The 17,021-nt window shown below is 40.9% G+C and overlaps 1 protein-coding gene across 3 annotated transcripts in view; it reads left to right on the top strand.

The window, feature by feature from the left end:
* Positions 1 to 16,575, top strand: part of egfl6 (EGF-like-domain, multiple 6) — a 43,665-nt gene extending 27,090 nt beyond the window's left edge. Inside the window, exons 6-13 of one of the 3 annotated variants that reach the window (XM_061879087.1) lie at positions 381 to 515; positions 596 to 718; positions 1,076 to 1,138; positions 1,577 to 1,825; positions 7,916 to 7,990; positions 12,303 to 12,398; positions 12,538 to 12,800; positions 14,113 to 16,575. In XM_061879087.1, coding sequence (XP_061735071.1) covers positions 381 to 515; positions 596 to 718; positions 1,076 to 1,138; positions 1,577 to 1,825; positions 7,916 to 7,990; positions 12,303 to 12,398; positions 12,538 to 12,800; positions 14,113 to 14,220 — 1,112 coding nt within the window. In that variant the 3' untranslated portion in view covers positions 14,221 to 16,575. The remainder of the gene's footprint in view (positions 1 to 380; positions 516 to 595; positions 719 to 1,075; positions 1,139 to 1,576; positions 1,826 to 7,915; positions 7,991 to 12,302; positions 12,399 to 12,537; positions 12,801 to 14,112) is intronic. The other 2 variants (XM_061879088.1, XM_061879089.1) reach the window with 2 other exon arrangements.
* Positions 16,576 to 17,021: the final 446 nt, after the last annotated feature.

Consider the following 17,021-nt stretch of genomic DNA (forward strand, 5'->3'; position numbering starts at 1 on the left):
TATATATATATATATATATATATATATATATATATATATATATATGTGTTTATGTATGTACAAAATAAATACTTGAATTTCAGTAAATTCTAGCTATAAATATACTCCTCCGCCTTGCCCCCGCCCACCTCAAACCCCCCCATTCACCCCCAATCTCACAAATTCAGAGGTCTCAAGGTTGGCAAGTATGACATTAGGACACGCTAAATGTATTGTGCTCACTATTTTGCTCCTTTAAGAGGCGCAATCCAAATCAAGTAGGATCAGCTTTGCACGTGTTTTAGTACACGCAAACCATTAGTAAATCAGGCCCTAAGGATGTACAGGTGAGATAGTTGGAGTGATTGGCTAAGTGTTGTTAATGTTTGGTTTCCCTGCAGATATTGACGAGTGCGTCACTGGAAACAACCTCTGTCCATACAACAGGCAATGTGTCAACACATTTGGCAGCTACTTCTGCAAGTGCCAGGAGGGCTACAATCTGAAATACGTCAACGGCAAACACGATTGTGTAGGTAAGGTGAATTCAGGGGGTAACATCTGCGGCCACTTGCGGTCCAAAAGGTACAAAAACAAGGCTTCTTCCAATTTCCAGACGTGGATGAGTGTGCGTCCAGCACCAACAAGTGCAGCCATCAGGCTGTCTGTCTGAACAATCAAGGATCCTACAAGTGCAGGTGCAAGTCTGGCTTCAGAGGCAATGGCTTTGAATGCTCCGGTGAGATCCTAGATCTGTTGCACAGAATTAGGAACCAAAGTGGTCTCAGCGGTTCAATTTAAAGCATCCTGGGTCTTCATGGCTAATGTCTTTCCCCGTCACTGCCAGAATGTTTTAGTGCCGCATAGTTTAGTGTTAGCACATCACCAGGATATCCAGGACTGATTTCCTGTCCTTAGAAAAAAAAATGTTGCATTTTGCAGATGTTAGTGAGCGAGAGTCAGGAATTGCAAGCACACATTAGTAAATACCGCCTGGCATCTGAAGACAAATGGAAAGACAGGTTATGCTTACTGCATTTAGCCCAGTTGAGGCTTTATGTAGCGGAGTGAATGAAGGTACATTTATTTCTTATAGTCAAGCCGTTTTATCAGAGGTCACGTGATGGAGACAAAGGCAGTGCAGACCACGTCTTGAATGGTGAGCCAATGTGGAATCCGAGCTTTGCTTTTGCTATTAAGTCGCTGCCCGGCAAATCCATTAATTGCCTCCTCTCAACTTCTTCCGAGAAGCAATCTTCCCACCTCCCTGCTCATGGCTGGTTATGTGATCTCCCGGGCCCACAGTGCTTGATATCAGGACTTGAAACTACTGCATGACCATTACAGACTTTAATCATGTGATTGGATGCTTTTGCAAGAAAGTAACTACCCCAAATGATGAGCACTACTTTAATGCAGTGATGTCTTTACTGCATGTTGTGTATGCTCTGCTGCTTTCTCGTTGTATACCATAAGAGTACTACCCCAGCACAATAGCATGTGAAAGGTTTCATAACACCTGGTAAAATGCTGCAGCGCTAAAGGATGTTTGCAGTCCCATGTCACACCTAAGCTGTTTCCTCTTTCCTGCCTGTAGCAATCCCAGATTCCCAAGTAAGGCCTCGAATCCTGGGGGGTAAGTTTGAGAATGAGGACATCAAAAACGCCATCCCCGAACCAGCAGTGACGCTGCCTCCGAGGATCCGACAGCAGCCGTTCGATTACGAAGAAGAGGTCTACGTTGGCGAACCAACTGGAGAGACCCCGATGGAAGAGTTCCTCGAGGAGGAAGAGGACGAAGAAGAAGAGGAAGACAACCAACTCAATCCAAGAGGAGATGTTTTCAGTAAGTCACGGATGTATTTTATCTTGGTAATTATCAGGGTCTTTTTACCAAAGGAATTAATCAAACCAAATCTTAAACACATCATTAAGTACAACAGTAAAGTAAATCGTTCTGTTCTTACCAAGCTCTCAAAATTAAACTTCTCTCAAAATGCTGTGAGCTAGATTGAATTGTACCTGCATGATCGAACACAAACTGTATCAGTTTACAAGTGCGGATCTGACTCGCTTAGGCTAACCTCCGGAGTCCCTCAGGGGTCAATATTAGGCCCCCTTTTATTTAGCTTCCATATAAATGATTTGCCTACTGTTTGTCCTGAGGCTGAATGCTTAATGTATGTAGACGACAGTTTTCTTAGTTCATGGTCTCACCAAAGACATTGTTGCTGCTAAACTCACTAAAACAATGTCCTATGTTGCAACTTGGTTACAAGAGTGCTGTTTGCAGCCAAACCTTTTTTAAACTGTAGGCGTGCATGTAACCAAAACAAAAAAAGTATCATCTGACCCTAACAAAGATGGATGGATGGATGGATGGATGGATGGATAGATGGATAGATAGATAGATAGATGGATAGATAGATAGTACTTTATTGATTCTTTTAGGAGAGTTCCTTCAGGAAAATTTAAATTCCAGCAGCAGTGTACAGAGTTGAGATCAATTTAAAAAGTAAAAAGTAAATAATATGGGTATAAATGGAAACAAAATAGAAAAATCTTACAATAAAAATTAAAATAAAAGCAACAATGGGAATACAAATATGACAGTAAAATAAGAATATAACAAGAGAAACTAGGCAGTAGTGACCATGTTATAAAAAAGTATTGCACTGTTATTGTTTTGCATCCACTGTCATCATAGTACCCCCTGGCCCCCGCCCCAGAGATGAGTTGTACAGTCTGATGACGTGTGGGACAAAGGAATTTTTGAGTCTATTAGTCCTGCATTTGGGATTAAGCAGTCTAGCACTGAACAGGCTCCTCTGGCTATTGATAACGCTATGCAGAGGGTGACTGGCATCATCCAGGATGATCACTAGTTTTTCTACAGTCCTCTTCTCTGCTACCTTCACCAGTGAGTCCAGTTTTATTCCGATTGTAGAACCGGCCCGCCTGATCAGTTTCTCCAGTCTGGAGCTGTCCTTCCTAGATGTACTGACCCCCCCACCCAACCCCCAGCGCACTACGATGTAGAACAGAACACTGGCAACCACAGACTGGTAGTGCAACCACAAGAGTTTTTTTCCAGATGTTGAAGTAGCGCAGCCTCCTGAGGAAGTACAGCCTGCTCCGTCCTTTCCTGTCAGCGAATATAAATATATTGGGTTAAAAATAGATTCAGAGCTGTCCTTTAAAGCCCATATTGGCAAATTGTGCATAATAATCAAGTTTAATCTCGCAGATGTTCATGCAATTTGAAATGAAATGTCAACTGAAGCTGCAAAATTGTATTTGCATTCGATCATTTTCGGCCACTTCAACTATTGACTTACTAGCTGGTCGCAGGCTGATCAGAGTTTGAAAAAAACCCTATGGAAATCTTGTACAAACAAGCAATTAAAGTTATGATAAAAAACTTAGGCACTATCATATAAACTGGGACAGTCTTCACATATTTGCAGACTTAAAACGGACCTATAAAATACTGCATGAATTGGCTCCAGATCTTCCTGCGGAGTTCATCAGCCAAAAGAAAGAGCCGAGAGCGTGTCACTCGAGGCTCTGTCAGAGGTGACTGTTATATTCCTCTGCACAGGAGAACGTTCAGTACGGCGTGCCAGCAACCTGAGGGTTCCTGGTTTGATCCCCACCTTCTACCAACCTCGTCACGTCCGGTGTGTGCTTGAGAAAGACACTTCACCCTTGCTCCTGATAGGTCGTGTTTAGGGCCTTGCATGGCAGCTCCCGCCATCAGTGTGTGAATGTGTGTGTGAATGGGTGAATGTGGAAATAGTGTCCAAGCGCTTTGAGTACCTTAAAGGTAGAAAAGCGCTGTACCAGTAAAACCCATTTACCATTCAGTAAGTCGGCTTGGTCCGTATGACGTGCAAAGGTGTGAAACCTGGTCACCACTTACAAGGCCTTAACAAAAAAATTTAAAATGTGGCTTAACGCCTACAGCTGCCGGCACTAAAAGATGACAGATGCTAAGATGAATGTTATGTTGTATTTTATTTTTATCATAATGTCTATGTGTTGTGTGCTTTTATTCTTTTTCTCTCTTTATTTTTATTTTAATTTGTAATTTTAAAGTATTTTTACATCATGGCCAGGGGACTATATATGAAAACTAGCCTTCTGGCAAAGTCTGGCTTTTTTAACCATGCGTAGTCATGTGTTTTATGAAATTGCATTGTCCCGTTTGAAATAATCTAATCCAGGGGGTCGGGAATCTTTTTGGCTGAGAGAGCCATACAAGCCAAATATTTTACAAAGTTTTACCGTGAGAGCCATATAATAATTTTTTTAAGACTGAATACAACTAAATGTGTGCATTTTTAGGAAGACCAACATTTTTAGAGTATAATAAGTGTCATTTTCTTTTTTTGTTATTTTGAAGATAACCAACAATAAATAAAATACTTCTTACCATTAATGCGACTTCTTGAACAGGTGAGGTAGAAACAAGATGGATGGATTAAAATGCATGAGAATGTTTTATATTTTGAACGTTATTTTGGACACTTTGATTACCAGCGGAATTATTCATTACTTACCGTGTTAAGCAATGTAAGCTAAGATTTATCTGAGAACCAGGTCCATCCATCCATCCATCTTCCTCCGCTTATCCGTGGTCGGGTCACGGGGGCAGCAGCCTAAGCAGGGAAACCCAGACTTCCCTCTCCTCAGCCACTTCGTCTAGCTCTTCCCGGGGGATCCCGAGGCGTTCCCAGGCCAGCCGGGAGACATAGTCTTCCCAACGTGTCCTGGGTCTTCCCCGTGGCCTCCTACCGGTTGGGCGTGCCCTAAACACCTCCCTAGGGAGGCGTTCGGGTGGCATCCTGACCAGATGCCCGAACCACCTCATCTGGATCCTCTCTATGTGGACGAGCAGCGGCTTTACTTTGAGCTCCCCACGGATGGCAGAGCTTCACACCCTATCTCTAAGGGAGAGCCCCGACATACGGCGGAGGAAACTCATTTCGGCCGCTTTCGACCCAAAGCTCATGACCATAGGTGAGGATGGGAACGTAGATCGACCGGTAAATTGAGAGCTTTGCCTTCCGGCTCAGCTCCTTTTTCACCACAACGGATCAGTACAACGTCCTCATTACTGAAGACGCCGCACCGATCCGCCTGTCGATCTCACGATCCACTCTTCCCCCACTCGAGAACAAGACTCCTAGGTACTTGAACTCCTCCACTTGGGGCAGGGTCTCCTCCCCAACCCGGAGATGGCACTCCACAGTTTTCTGGGACAAAACCATGGACTCGGTGCAGTCCATCAAAAGAGCCACATCTGGCTCTAGAGTCATAGGTTCCCTACCCCTGATCTAATCTAACCTAAGGCCTTTGACAAGGAGAAAATACCTATCCCATTCTTGCTCATAACCGATGACATTTTTTTTTTCTTAGTTTTTTTTTTTAAATACTCCTAAAAACGTTTTTGGAAAAGGCAATACATTTGGACACTCAAGGGTGAAAAGTGGACGTCTATTGGAATGCATCTTTAGGGCCGTCTTTCACCACTAATCTTTATGGAAACACCAGTGTCTGTGAAAGACGTTACATAGCAAGAGAAGACAGGCCCCAAGACATCCATCACCTACGGGGAGGATTTTTTTTTCCACTTTTGGCATGTGAGAGCTGAGGGATCCAACTCATTTTGGCTCAGCTTCCCATACGCCCTGGGAGAAGGGTGACAAAGGTTATATGGCCTTTTATTATGCTTTCCCCAGAACAGCTGTTTTGCCAACAGACTGACTCCTCACAGGAAGGTCTGTCATCAGCACTGGAGATCTTTCACTGCACTAGACCACTTTAGGTCTTCAGGTTCAATAAGCCCAGCTGTCACTTGTCTGACTCTCTAAAACTGCCTGCCGTGGGAGTGCGTATACTACAAGGGCCTTAAATCCCTTGGGGGCTGCATCCTAAAGTTGTAGTAACGTCCCACTCAAGACTTGAGTGGCAGTGGGGCAGGTTCGTACCTGCGAGTTAAAAGCCCCCTTCTGGCTTTTGCCTCAAAACGGTCAATTTTATGTATATCTACAAAACCTATAACCAGTGTAATTGGCACGTTGTGTAAATCGTAAATAAAAACAGAATACGAATATTTGCAAATTGTTTTTTATCTATATTCAATTGAATAGACTGCAAGGACAAAATACTTAACGTTTGAACTGATAAAATTTGTTATTTTTGGCAAATATTGGCTCATTTGGGATTTGATGCCTGCAACATGTTTAAAAAAAAGCTGGCTCAAGTCGTAAAAAAAGACTGAGAAAGTTGAGGAATGCTCATCAAACACTTATGTGGAACATCCCACTGGTGAACGGGCTAATTGGAAACAGTTGGGTGCCATGATTGGGTGTAAAAGCAGCTTCCATGAAATGCTCAGTCATTCACAAACAAGGATGGGGTGAGGGTCACCACTTTGTGAACATATGTGTGAGCAAATTGTGGAACTGTTTCTCTCAACGAGCTATTGCAAGGAATTTAGGGATTTCATCATCTATGGTCCATAATATCATCAGGTTCAGAGAATTTGGAGAAATCACTGCACGTAAGCAGCAAGACTGAACATCAACATTGAATGCCTGTGATTATCGATCCCTCAGGCGGTACTGCATCAAAAAGCAACATCAGGGTGTAAAGGATATCACCACATGGGCTCAGGAACACTTCAGAAAACCACTGTCAGTAACTACAGTTCGTGTCTACATCTGTAAGTGCAAGTTAAAACTCTACCATGCAAAGCGAAAGCCATTTATCAAAAACACCCAGAAAGGCCACCGGCTTTGCTGGGCCCAAGCTCATATAAGATGGACTGATGCAAAGAGGAAAAGTGCTCTGTGGTCTGACCAGTCAACATTTCAAATTGTTTTTGGAAACATTGGACGTTATGTCCTCCGGACCAAAGAGGAAAAGAACCATCAGAACTGTTATAGGCGCAAAGTTCAAAAGCCAGCATCTGTGATGGTATTGGGGTGTATTAGTGCCCAAGGCATGGGTAACTTACACATCTGTGAAGGCATTAATAATGCTGAATGGTACATACAGGTTTTGAAGCAACGTATGTTCCCATCCAAGCGACATCTCTTTCATGGACGCCCCTGCTTATTTCAGCAAGACAATGCCAAGCCACATTCTGCACATGTTACATACAACAGTGTGGCTTTTTAGTAAAGAGTGTGGGTACTAGACTGGCCTGCCTGTAGTCCAGACCTTTCTTGCAATGAAAATGTGTGGCGCATTATGAAGCGTAAAATACAACAACGGAGACCCCGGACTGTTGAACAACCTAAGCTGTACATCAAGAAAGAATGGGAAATAATTCCACCTGAAAAGCTTCAAAATTGGTCTCCTCAGTTCCCAAACATTTACTGAGTGTTGTTAAAAGGAAAGGCCATGTAACACAGTGGTAAACATTTTTCTTTGACAACTTTTTTGCAATGTGTTGCTGCTATTAAATTCTAAGTTACGGATTATTTGCAAAAAAATATGTTTTTCAGTTCGAACATTAAATATCTTGTCTTTGCAGTCTATTAAATTGAATATAAGTTGAAAAGGATTTGCAAATCATTGTATTCTGTTTTTTTTAACGATTTACACAAGGTGTCAACTTCACTGGTTTTGTGTTTATATAAATATATATATATGTATGTATGTATGTATATATATATACATGTATGTATATATATACATGTATATATATATATATATATATATATATATATATATATATGTATGTATATATATATATACATATATAATGTGTGTGTATGTATGTATGTATGTATATATAAATATGTATATATATATGTATATACATATGTATGTATGTATACATATATATATATATATATATATATATATAATTTTTTCTGATGTTGTATGTTTTCTAATATCTGTTTCTTGTCTCTCCATGTAGCATCAGAGGACTTTGAATCAGTTTTCGGTCCAGTCACGGAGTTCAAACAGCTTGAAAGGGCAGCGCATCAGGAAGGTACAAAAAATGACATCTAATGTCTCTTGCGCGAAAGTGGAACCTCTAAAGCCGATTATTCCGATCTTCAATTTGTTCTGATTTGGAAGACACAAAGAGACAATATCCTCTGACATGCCAGAACTTCAAACAAACAGTCGCGACTGACCGATTGCTCCAACAGTTGTTTTACCCACAACAAGTCAAACGACCGGACTTAAAATTGGAAATGTGCAACATTTGAGCAGCCACATCAGTACCACTTTTGCAATTGATTAAGGCACTGATACTCTTCTGCTGTATTATTGGAATAAACTGTATTTCACTGGAAAAATAGTTGGAGAAACTGAGATATATTAACCAAAAAGCAACTAGCAGATGGACAAAGTATTGCGAAATCAACATATCTAAAAGTCAAACATTTTCATTGAGTTGTAGGTCAAATTCTCAATTGCTTAACTAAGCTTTAGGTTCCACTGTATGACATCACTGCATTGCAACTCTTTACATGACAAATGGCATCATAAGCGCCGATCCCGTGGGTGCTTCGGGGCCTGAGCACCCCCGGACAATGCCGAGCACCTACGTGGGTGATTGACTGCAACTTTAAATCTTTAAAATATCCATCCATCAATCCATCTTCCTCCGCTTATCCAAGGTCAGGTCGCGGGGGCAACAGCCTAAGCAGGGAAACCCAGACTCCCCTCTCCCCAGCCACTTCGTCTAGCTCTTCCCGGGGGATCCCGAGGCGTTCCCAGGCCAGCCGGGAGACATAGTCTTCCCAACGTGTCTTGGGTCTTCCCCGTGGCCTCCTACCGGTTGGATGTGCCCTGAACACCTCCCTAGGGAGGCGTTCGGGTGGCATCCTGACCAGATGCCCGAACCACCTCATCTGGCCCCTCTCGATGTGAAGGAGCAGCGGCTTTACTTTGAGTTCCTCCCGGATGGCAGAGCTTCTCACCCTATATCTAAGAGAGAGCCCCGCCACACGGGGGAGGAAACTCATTAAGGCCGCTTGTACCCGTGATCTTATTCTTTCGGTCATGACCCATAGCTCATGACCATAGGTGAGGATGGGGACGTAGATCGACTGGTAAATTGAGAGCTTTGCCTTCCGGCTCAGCTCCTTCTTCACCACAACAGATCAGTACAACGTCCGCATTACTGAAGACGCCGCACCGATCCGCCTGTCGATCTCACGATCCACTCTTCCCTCACTCGTGAACAAGACTCCTAGGTACTTGAACTCTTCCACTTGGGGCAGGGTCTCCACCCCAACCCGGAAATGGCATTCCACCCTTTTCCGGGCGAGAACCATGGACTCGGACTTGGAGGTGCTGAGTCTCATTCCGGTCGCTTCACACTCTGCTGCGAACTGATCCAGCGAGAGATGAAGATGCTGGTCAGATGAAGCCAACCTGGACCACATCATCTGCAAAAAGCAGAGACCCAATCCTACAGTCACCAAACCGGAACCCCTCAACGCCTTGACTGCGCCTAGAAATTATGTCCATAAAAGTTATGACCAGAATCGGTGACAAAGGACAGCCTTGGCTGAGTCCAACCTCTTTAAAACAATTTTAGAAAAATCTATCTTGTTGCTGTTAATTTTGTGGCAAATTGAGTCCGTTTTGCATGATTAAAGAGTCACAAATCGTACAGACTTTGATTAACAAATTCTAACCTTGGTTTCGTTATGCCCGATAGTAAACTAATGTCAAAATCATTTTAACTTTGAACACACTGCGCATGAATGAAGGGTATACTTAGTAAAAAGCCATACATGTGACACTAAGGGTGGCAGTATGAACAATGCCAACACTGTCATAAACATGTGCCATATAGTGAAACCAACGTCACACATTTTGGAAAAATATTCGCAACACAACATAAACACTATCAGTCAATCAATCAATGTTTATTTATATAGCCCTAAATCACAAATGTCTCAAAGGACTGTACAAACCACTACGACTACGACATCCTCGGAAGAACCCACAGAAGGGCAAGGAAAACTCACACCCAGTGGGCAGGGAGAATTCACAACCAGTGGGACGGCAGTGACAATGATGACTATGAGAACCTTGGAGAGGACCTCAAATGTGGGCAACCCCCCACCCCTTCTAGGGGACCGAAAGCAATGGATGTCGAGCAGGTCTAACATGATACTGTGAAAGTTCAATCCATAGTGGCTCCAACACAGCCGCGAGAGTTCAGTTCAAAGCGGATCCAAGACAGCAGCAAGAGTCCCATCCACAGGAAACCATCCCAAGCGGAGTCGGATCAGCATCATAGAGATGTCCCCAACCGATACACAGGCGAGCGGTCCATCCTGGGTACCGACTCTGGACAGCCAGTACTTCATCCATGGTCATCGGACCGGACCCCCTCCACAAGGGAGGGGGGGACAGAGGTGAAAAAGAAAAGAAGCGGCAGATCAACTGGTCTAAAAAGGAGGTCTATTTAAAGGCTAGAGTATACAAATTAGTTTTAAGGTGAGACTTAAATGCTTCTACTGAGGTAGCATCTCGAACTGTTACCGGGAGGACATTCCAGATTACTGGAGCCCGAACGGAAAACGCTCTATAGCCCGCAGACTTTTTTTGGGCTTTAGGAATCACTAATAAGCAGATTTCTTGCTACAGAACAAATTCCCAGAATTCCCTGCAGCACCAACTCTTATGGGACGCTACAATATAAACAAACGCCATGGGTGGATTTATACCTGATTGATTGAGACGTTTATTAGTAGATTGCACAGTACAGTACATATTCCGTACAATTGTCCACTAAATGGTAACTCCCAAATAAGTTTTTCAACTTGTTTAAGTCGGGGTCCACGTTAATCAATTCATGGTAATAAACAATGCCAACACTGTCATAAATATGTGCCATAAGTGAAACCAACGATAAACATATTTTGGAAGAATATTTGCACCAAAATACAACATAAACACTAAAAAACAAATTCCCCGAATTCCCTGCAGCACCAACTCTCCGGGACGCTACAATTTAAACAAACGCCATGGGTGGATCTATACCTGATTGATTGATTGATTGATTGATTGATTGATTGGTTGATTGATTGATTGATTGATTGATTGATTGATTGGATTTAAAAAAACACTCTAAGACCAATGTCTTGAAGAAAATATATCACTCTTCAATCGACATTGTAGTTAACACTATGATTAATGTTAATTAAAAACTAAATGTGGGATGTAAATAATAATGGAAGTATAATTGTTTGTATATATAGTATACAATTAGTGCAAAGGTTTAATACGTGTGCAAGGATATTTCACATGCCTTTACTGTGTATATAATTAAACTACGTTCATGTTGTGTATAATGTGCATTTGTAATATGTTGTGCAAAGGACATTTCATAATTTTCGAAGTTCATTTTGTACTTGATATTGTTTATAGGGTTAGGCGCAATAAGTGTTCAACTTCGGTCCGCAAAATTTTCATTTTCAATAAAAAAATTCATTGATTGAGACTTTTATTAGTAGATTGCACAGTACAGTACATATTTCGTACAATTGACCACTAAATGGTAACACCCCAATAAGTTTTTCAACTTGTTTAAGTCGGGGTCCACGTTAATCAATTCATGGTATCCATGACATCCACTGTAAAGATACCAAGTACAATAGCATATTTAGTCAATACTATTGTGATTACATTGATATTTTTTTATATCACAAAATATTTTTTATTTTTTTATATGATGTTTTTAAATTCAAGAAATATGTCCCTGGACACATGAGGACTTTGAATATGACTAATGTATGATCCTGTAACGACTTAGTATCGGATTGATACCTAAATTTGTGGTATCATCCAAAATTAATGTAAAATATCAAACAACAGAAGAATAAGTGATTATTGCATTTTAACAGAAGTGTCGATAGAACACGTTGAAACAGAAAATAACCAGATATTAACAGTAAATGAACAGGTAGATTAATAATTCCTTTTTACAGTTTGTCCTTCATAATGTTGACAACATAATAGAGTGATAAATGACAAAATATGTTTCTGCATATGTCAGCGGATTAAATTAGGAGCCTTTGTTTGTTTACTTACTACTAAAAGACAAGTTGTCTTGTATGGTCACCATTTTATTTAAGGACAAAATTGTAAATATTAACATATGTTTAATTTACCGTAAGATTTTTTTGTTAAAATAAAGCCAATAATTAATCCCGCTTTATTTAGAAAAGTACCGAAATACTTTTGATACCGGTACCAAAATATTGGCATCACTGGCAGAAATGTGGATCGGCGCCTATGAATGGGATAATATGCAACTTTTGTTTCCCCACTAGAGTTCATTATGGACTGCAATTTTGACAAGGGGGCGTGCGAGTGGGTCCAAGACAAGGCTGATGACGTGGACTGGAGTGTAGCTTACCATGGCAGAGGTACACAAGATTACCGGAATAGAAATACAGATTGATTGAAACTTTTATTAGTAGATTGCACAGTTCAGTACATTTTCCGTACAATTGACCACTAAATGGTAACATCCGAATAAGTTTTTCAACTTGCTTTTTTCTTCAGGTGGCGAGTACTACATGTCCCTGAGTGGTCTCCTGGGCAAGCAAGAGGATGTGGCCAAGCTCAAGCTGCTGCTCAGTGATCGAACCCAGCAGGGCAGCTTTTGTCTGACATTCGACTACCGTGTCGTGGGTCATGGTGTGGGCACTTTAAGGGTGCTGCTAGATAACAAAGCGTATCCCGTGTGGGAGCAAAGCCACAGCAAAAATCAGGGCTGGCAGACCGAGTTGCTCACTGTGGCCTGGAGAGAAGAAGCACCGCACGCAGTGAGTCATTTGCTGATTTTAGTGCTGCAAATCATTTAAAAAAAAATGATTCGCAAAATTCCTGATACACTGTGAACCATCAAATTAATGGATCAATTGAATTAACCGCCACATTTCCTATAGTTTTTAGGCGTCATTTGTCATATTGTCATACTTGCCAACCTTGATACCACAGATTTCTGGAGGTGGGGGTGGGCGTGGTTAAGAGGGGAGGAGTATATATACAGCTGTTGTGTGCGCAGTTGTGCACTGCACTCTTTAAAAGCCGTAGATGTTATTGTCACATATGCATAATTGATTGATTGATTGAAACTTTTATTAGTAAATTGCACAGTACAGTACATATTCTGTTCAATTGACCACTAAATGGTAACACCCGAATAAGTTTTTCAACTTGTTTAAGTCAGGGTCCACGTTAATCAATTCATGGTACAAATATATACTCTCAGCATAATACAGTCATCACACAAGTTAATCATCATAGTATTTACATTGAATTATTTACAATCCGGGGAGTGGGATGACATCAGTACTTCAGTCATCAACAATTGCATCAACAGAGAAATGGACATTGAAACCGTGTAGGTCTGACTTAGTAGGATATGTACAGAGAACATAGTGAGTTCAGATAGCATAAGAACAAGCATATACATTATAAATACATTGGATTATTTACATTAGGTTATTTACAAACCAGGGAGATGGAATGGAGGAGGATAGTAAAGGGTTGACGTTGCCTGGAGGTGTTGCCTGGAGGTGTTGTGGTGCATGTACAGTAGATGGCAGTATTGTCCTGTTTAAGAGTGTCACAACATTGCTGTGTACGGCAGACGAACTGCTTTCGGTGGACGAAAACGTGACTGCTGTTGTTGTGTGTTGTTACCGCGCTGGGAGGACGTTAACAATAAACCCACATAAGAAACCAAGTACTTGCCCTCGATCATTCTACAGTTATAACGTCATTGGGCAGACACGCTGTTTATATTGTGGGAAAGCAGACGTGAAAACAGGCTGTCCTCACTCAGGTCCGCATGGAGTTGGAGGGGGCGTGGCCTCCAGCTCCGCCTGAATTTCGGGAGATTTTCGGGAGAAAATTGGTCGCGGGAGGTTTTCGGGAGAGGCGCTGAATTTCGGGAGTCTCCCGGAAAATCCGGGAGGGTTGGCAAGTTTGCGTATTGTTGTCGACAATGAACTCATCAGTGGTGATAATTCTGTCTCAGCAGTTTGCTCCTTACTCTAGTGGTTCAATATGCGCTCTAATAACTGATAAACAATCTGCAAACGGCCTATGATACAGGTGCGTGTCTTGCAGGTCATCTTTGAAGCACAACGTGGGAGAGGAGTTGGCGGAGAGATCGGACTGGACAATGTTGTGTTGACCTCCGGGCCGTGTCAAGATGAAGACTCGCCAATCTTTTAGGAAACTTCAATTTGAACAAAAGAACAACAAAATATTGTCCAACTGACAGGACTCCCGGTATGGGAGTATTTGGATGTGTTTAGATGCTGTGTACAATAAGCGCATGTACTGTCGCGGTCCAAAGTTTACATACACTTGAAAAGAACATAATGTCATGGCTGTCTTGAGTTTCCAATAATTTCTACAACTCTTATTTTTTTTTTGATAGAGTGATTGAAGCACATACTTGTTAGTCACAAAAAACATTCATGAAGGTGGGTTCTTTTATGAATTTATCATGGGTCTACTGAAAATATGACCACATCTGCTGGGTCAAAAGTATACATACAGCAATGTTAATATTTGGTTACATGTCCCTTGGCAAGTTTCACTGCAATAAGGCGCTTTTCGTAGCCATCCACAAGCTTCTAGTTTAATTTTTGACCACTCCTTTTGACAAAATTGGTGCAGTTCAGCTAAATGTGTTGGTTTTCTGACATGGACTTGTTTCTTCAGCATTGTCCACACGTTAGGACTTTGGGAAGGCCATTCTAAAACCTTAATTCTCACCTGATTTAGCCATTCCTTTACCATTTTTGATGTGTGTTTGGGGTCATTGTCCTGTTGGAACACCCAACTGCAACCAAGACCCAACCTCTGGGCTGATGATTTTAGCTTGTCTTGAAAAATATTTTTCATCGTCCCATTTACTCTCTGTAAAGAACCAGATCTATTGTCAGTAAAACAGGCCCAGAGCATAATACTATTACCACCATGCTTGACGGTAGAGGGGTGTTCCTGGGATTAAAGGCCTACCTTTTCTCTACTAAACATATTGCTGGGTTGTCACGCCTATGGATTATGTTTTGTTTTTGCCATGTTTGGTCATGTTAGGTTTTGTTTTTTGGACACTCAGTTCTGTTTTTGCACTTCCTGATTTGTTTTCGTCTCCATGCCAACTCATTGATTTTCACCTTGCCCTCAAGTCCTCAGTTCTCACACCTGCTAATCATTATCACAGTCATTATTTAATCCATTCTGTTTCTGTCTTCGTCCTGGCAACTTTACCTAGCTACCTTACCTACATTTCCATGTACCTACCTTCATGATTTGATGTTCGTTTTTGACCATGCCAGGTAAGTTTTGTATTTATGCCTCAGTGCAAGTTTTTGGTTTGTTATTTATGGCACAGCCCAAGTGTTTTTGTTTCACGTTTTTAGTTTACTGCCTTTGTTCTAGTCATTTGTTTTTGTAGCCAAGTATTTGTTCTCCGCCACTGTGCGCGCCCTTTTTTTGCCTTTTTGTGTAGTTTTGTTAGAATATAAATAAATATGTACTCACGTTTACGCCAGGCTCGTCCCAAATATTCTCTGCATCGAAGAAACAATCCTAGTCCAAATCCTTGTTTGACATGGGTGTTGTGGCCAATCAGCTCAATTTTTGTTTCATCTGACCACAGAACTTTCTTCCAGAAGGTCTTATCTTTATCCATGCGATGTCTGACTTAAATGTGTGGACAAAGCTGAAGAAACAAGTCCATGTCAGAAAACTAACATTTAGCTGAACTGCACCAATTCTGTCAAAAGGAGTGGTCAAAAATTAAACTAGAAGCTTGTGGATGGCTACCAAAAGCACATTTTTGCGGTGAAAATTGCCAAAGGACATGTAAACAAATATTAACATTGCTGTATGTATACTTCTGACCCAGCATATTTGGTCATATTTTCAGTAGACCCATACTAAATTCATAAAAGAAACAAACTTCAAGAATATTTTTTGTGACCAACAAGTATGTGTTCCAATCACTCTATCACCAGAAAATAAGAGCTGTAGAAAATGATTGGAAACTCAAGACAGCCATAACATTATGTTCTTTACAAGTGTATGTAAACTTTTGACCACGACTGTATATGTTTACTGTAAGGCCATCACCTGATTTTTAAGAAGAGCTCAGGAACAAAAACACTTTTTAAGTCATGTTTAGTCATAAATATGTACTATTGTTTTACTGAAGTTGAATAGAACACCTTGTTGTGAAGTGTGAAATGTTTATTTCCTGGCAGGTTAAATCAGAAATGCTGTACATTTTGCTTTTCAGATATTCTGTGCTTTCCCATTAAATTTGTTTTGTTTTTTTTGTCAAAATCAGACTCATTGGCAATATCACTGAAGAAGATGTTCACACTTGTATTATAAAGCAAAGAAAAGCAAAATATCTAATCAAAACACTGTACAAACACATATAAGATAATTCTCCATTGTTAGAAGCCTGGGATTTGTTGTCCAAAGTGAAGATAATGACAGCTTGGTTTTGATGGTGGTCAGTGCCGAAAATCCAGGCCCACACAAATAAACGGATGGCCATTGTAAAAAGTTCTTGGTAGTTCTTTTTTAAACTTTCATCCAAAAATGGTGGGACAAAAAAAATTTGTTACGGCGCAACAACAAACGTCGGGGTAAAATTAGTTGATAAAATATATAATTAACTGAATGTAACCACATTATTTCCACAATGGATATATATTCACCGTTTTTTGGAGTATAAATCGCTCCGGAGTATAAGTCGCACCTGCCGAAAATGCATAATAAAAAAGGAAAAAATATATATAAGTCGCACGGAGTATAAGTCCCATGTTTTGGGGAAATTTATTTGATAAAACCCAACACCAAGAATAGACATTTGAAAGGCAATTTAAAATAAAGAATAATGAACAACAGGCTGAATAAGTGTACATTATATGACGCATAAATAACCAACTGAGAAGGTGCCTGGTATGTTAACGTAACATATTATGGCAAGAGTCATTCAAATAACTATAACA

This window comes from Nerophis ophidion, linkage group LG19, assembly GCF_033978795.1.
Source record: "Nerophis ophidion isolate RoL-2023_Sa linkage group LG19, RoL_Noph_v1.0, whole genome shotgun sequence".
NCBI lineage: Eukaryota > Metazoa > Chordata > Actinopteri > Syngnathiformes > Syngnathidae > Nerophis > Nerophis ophidion.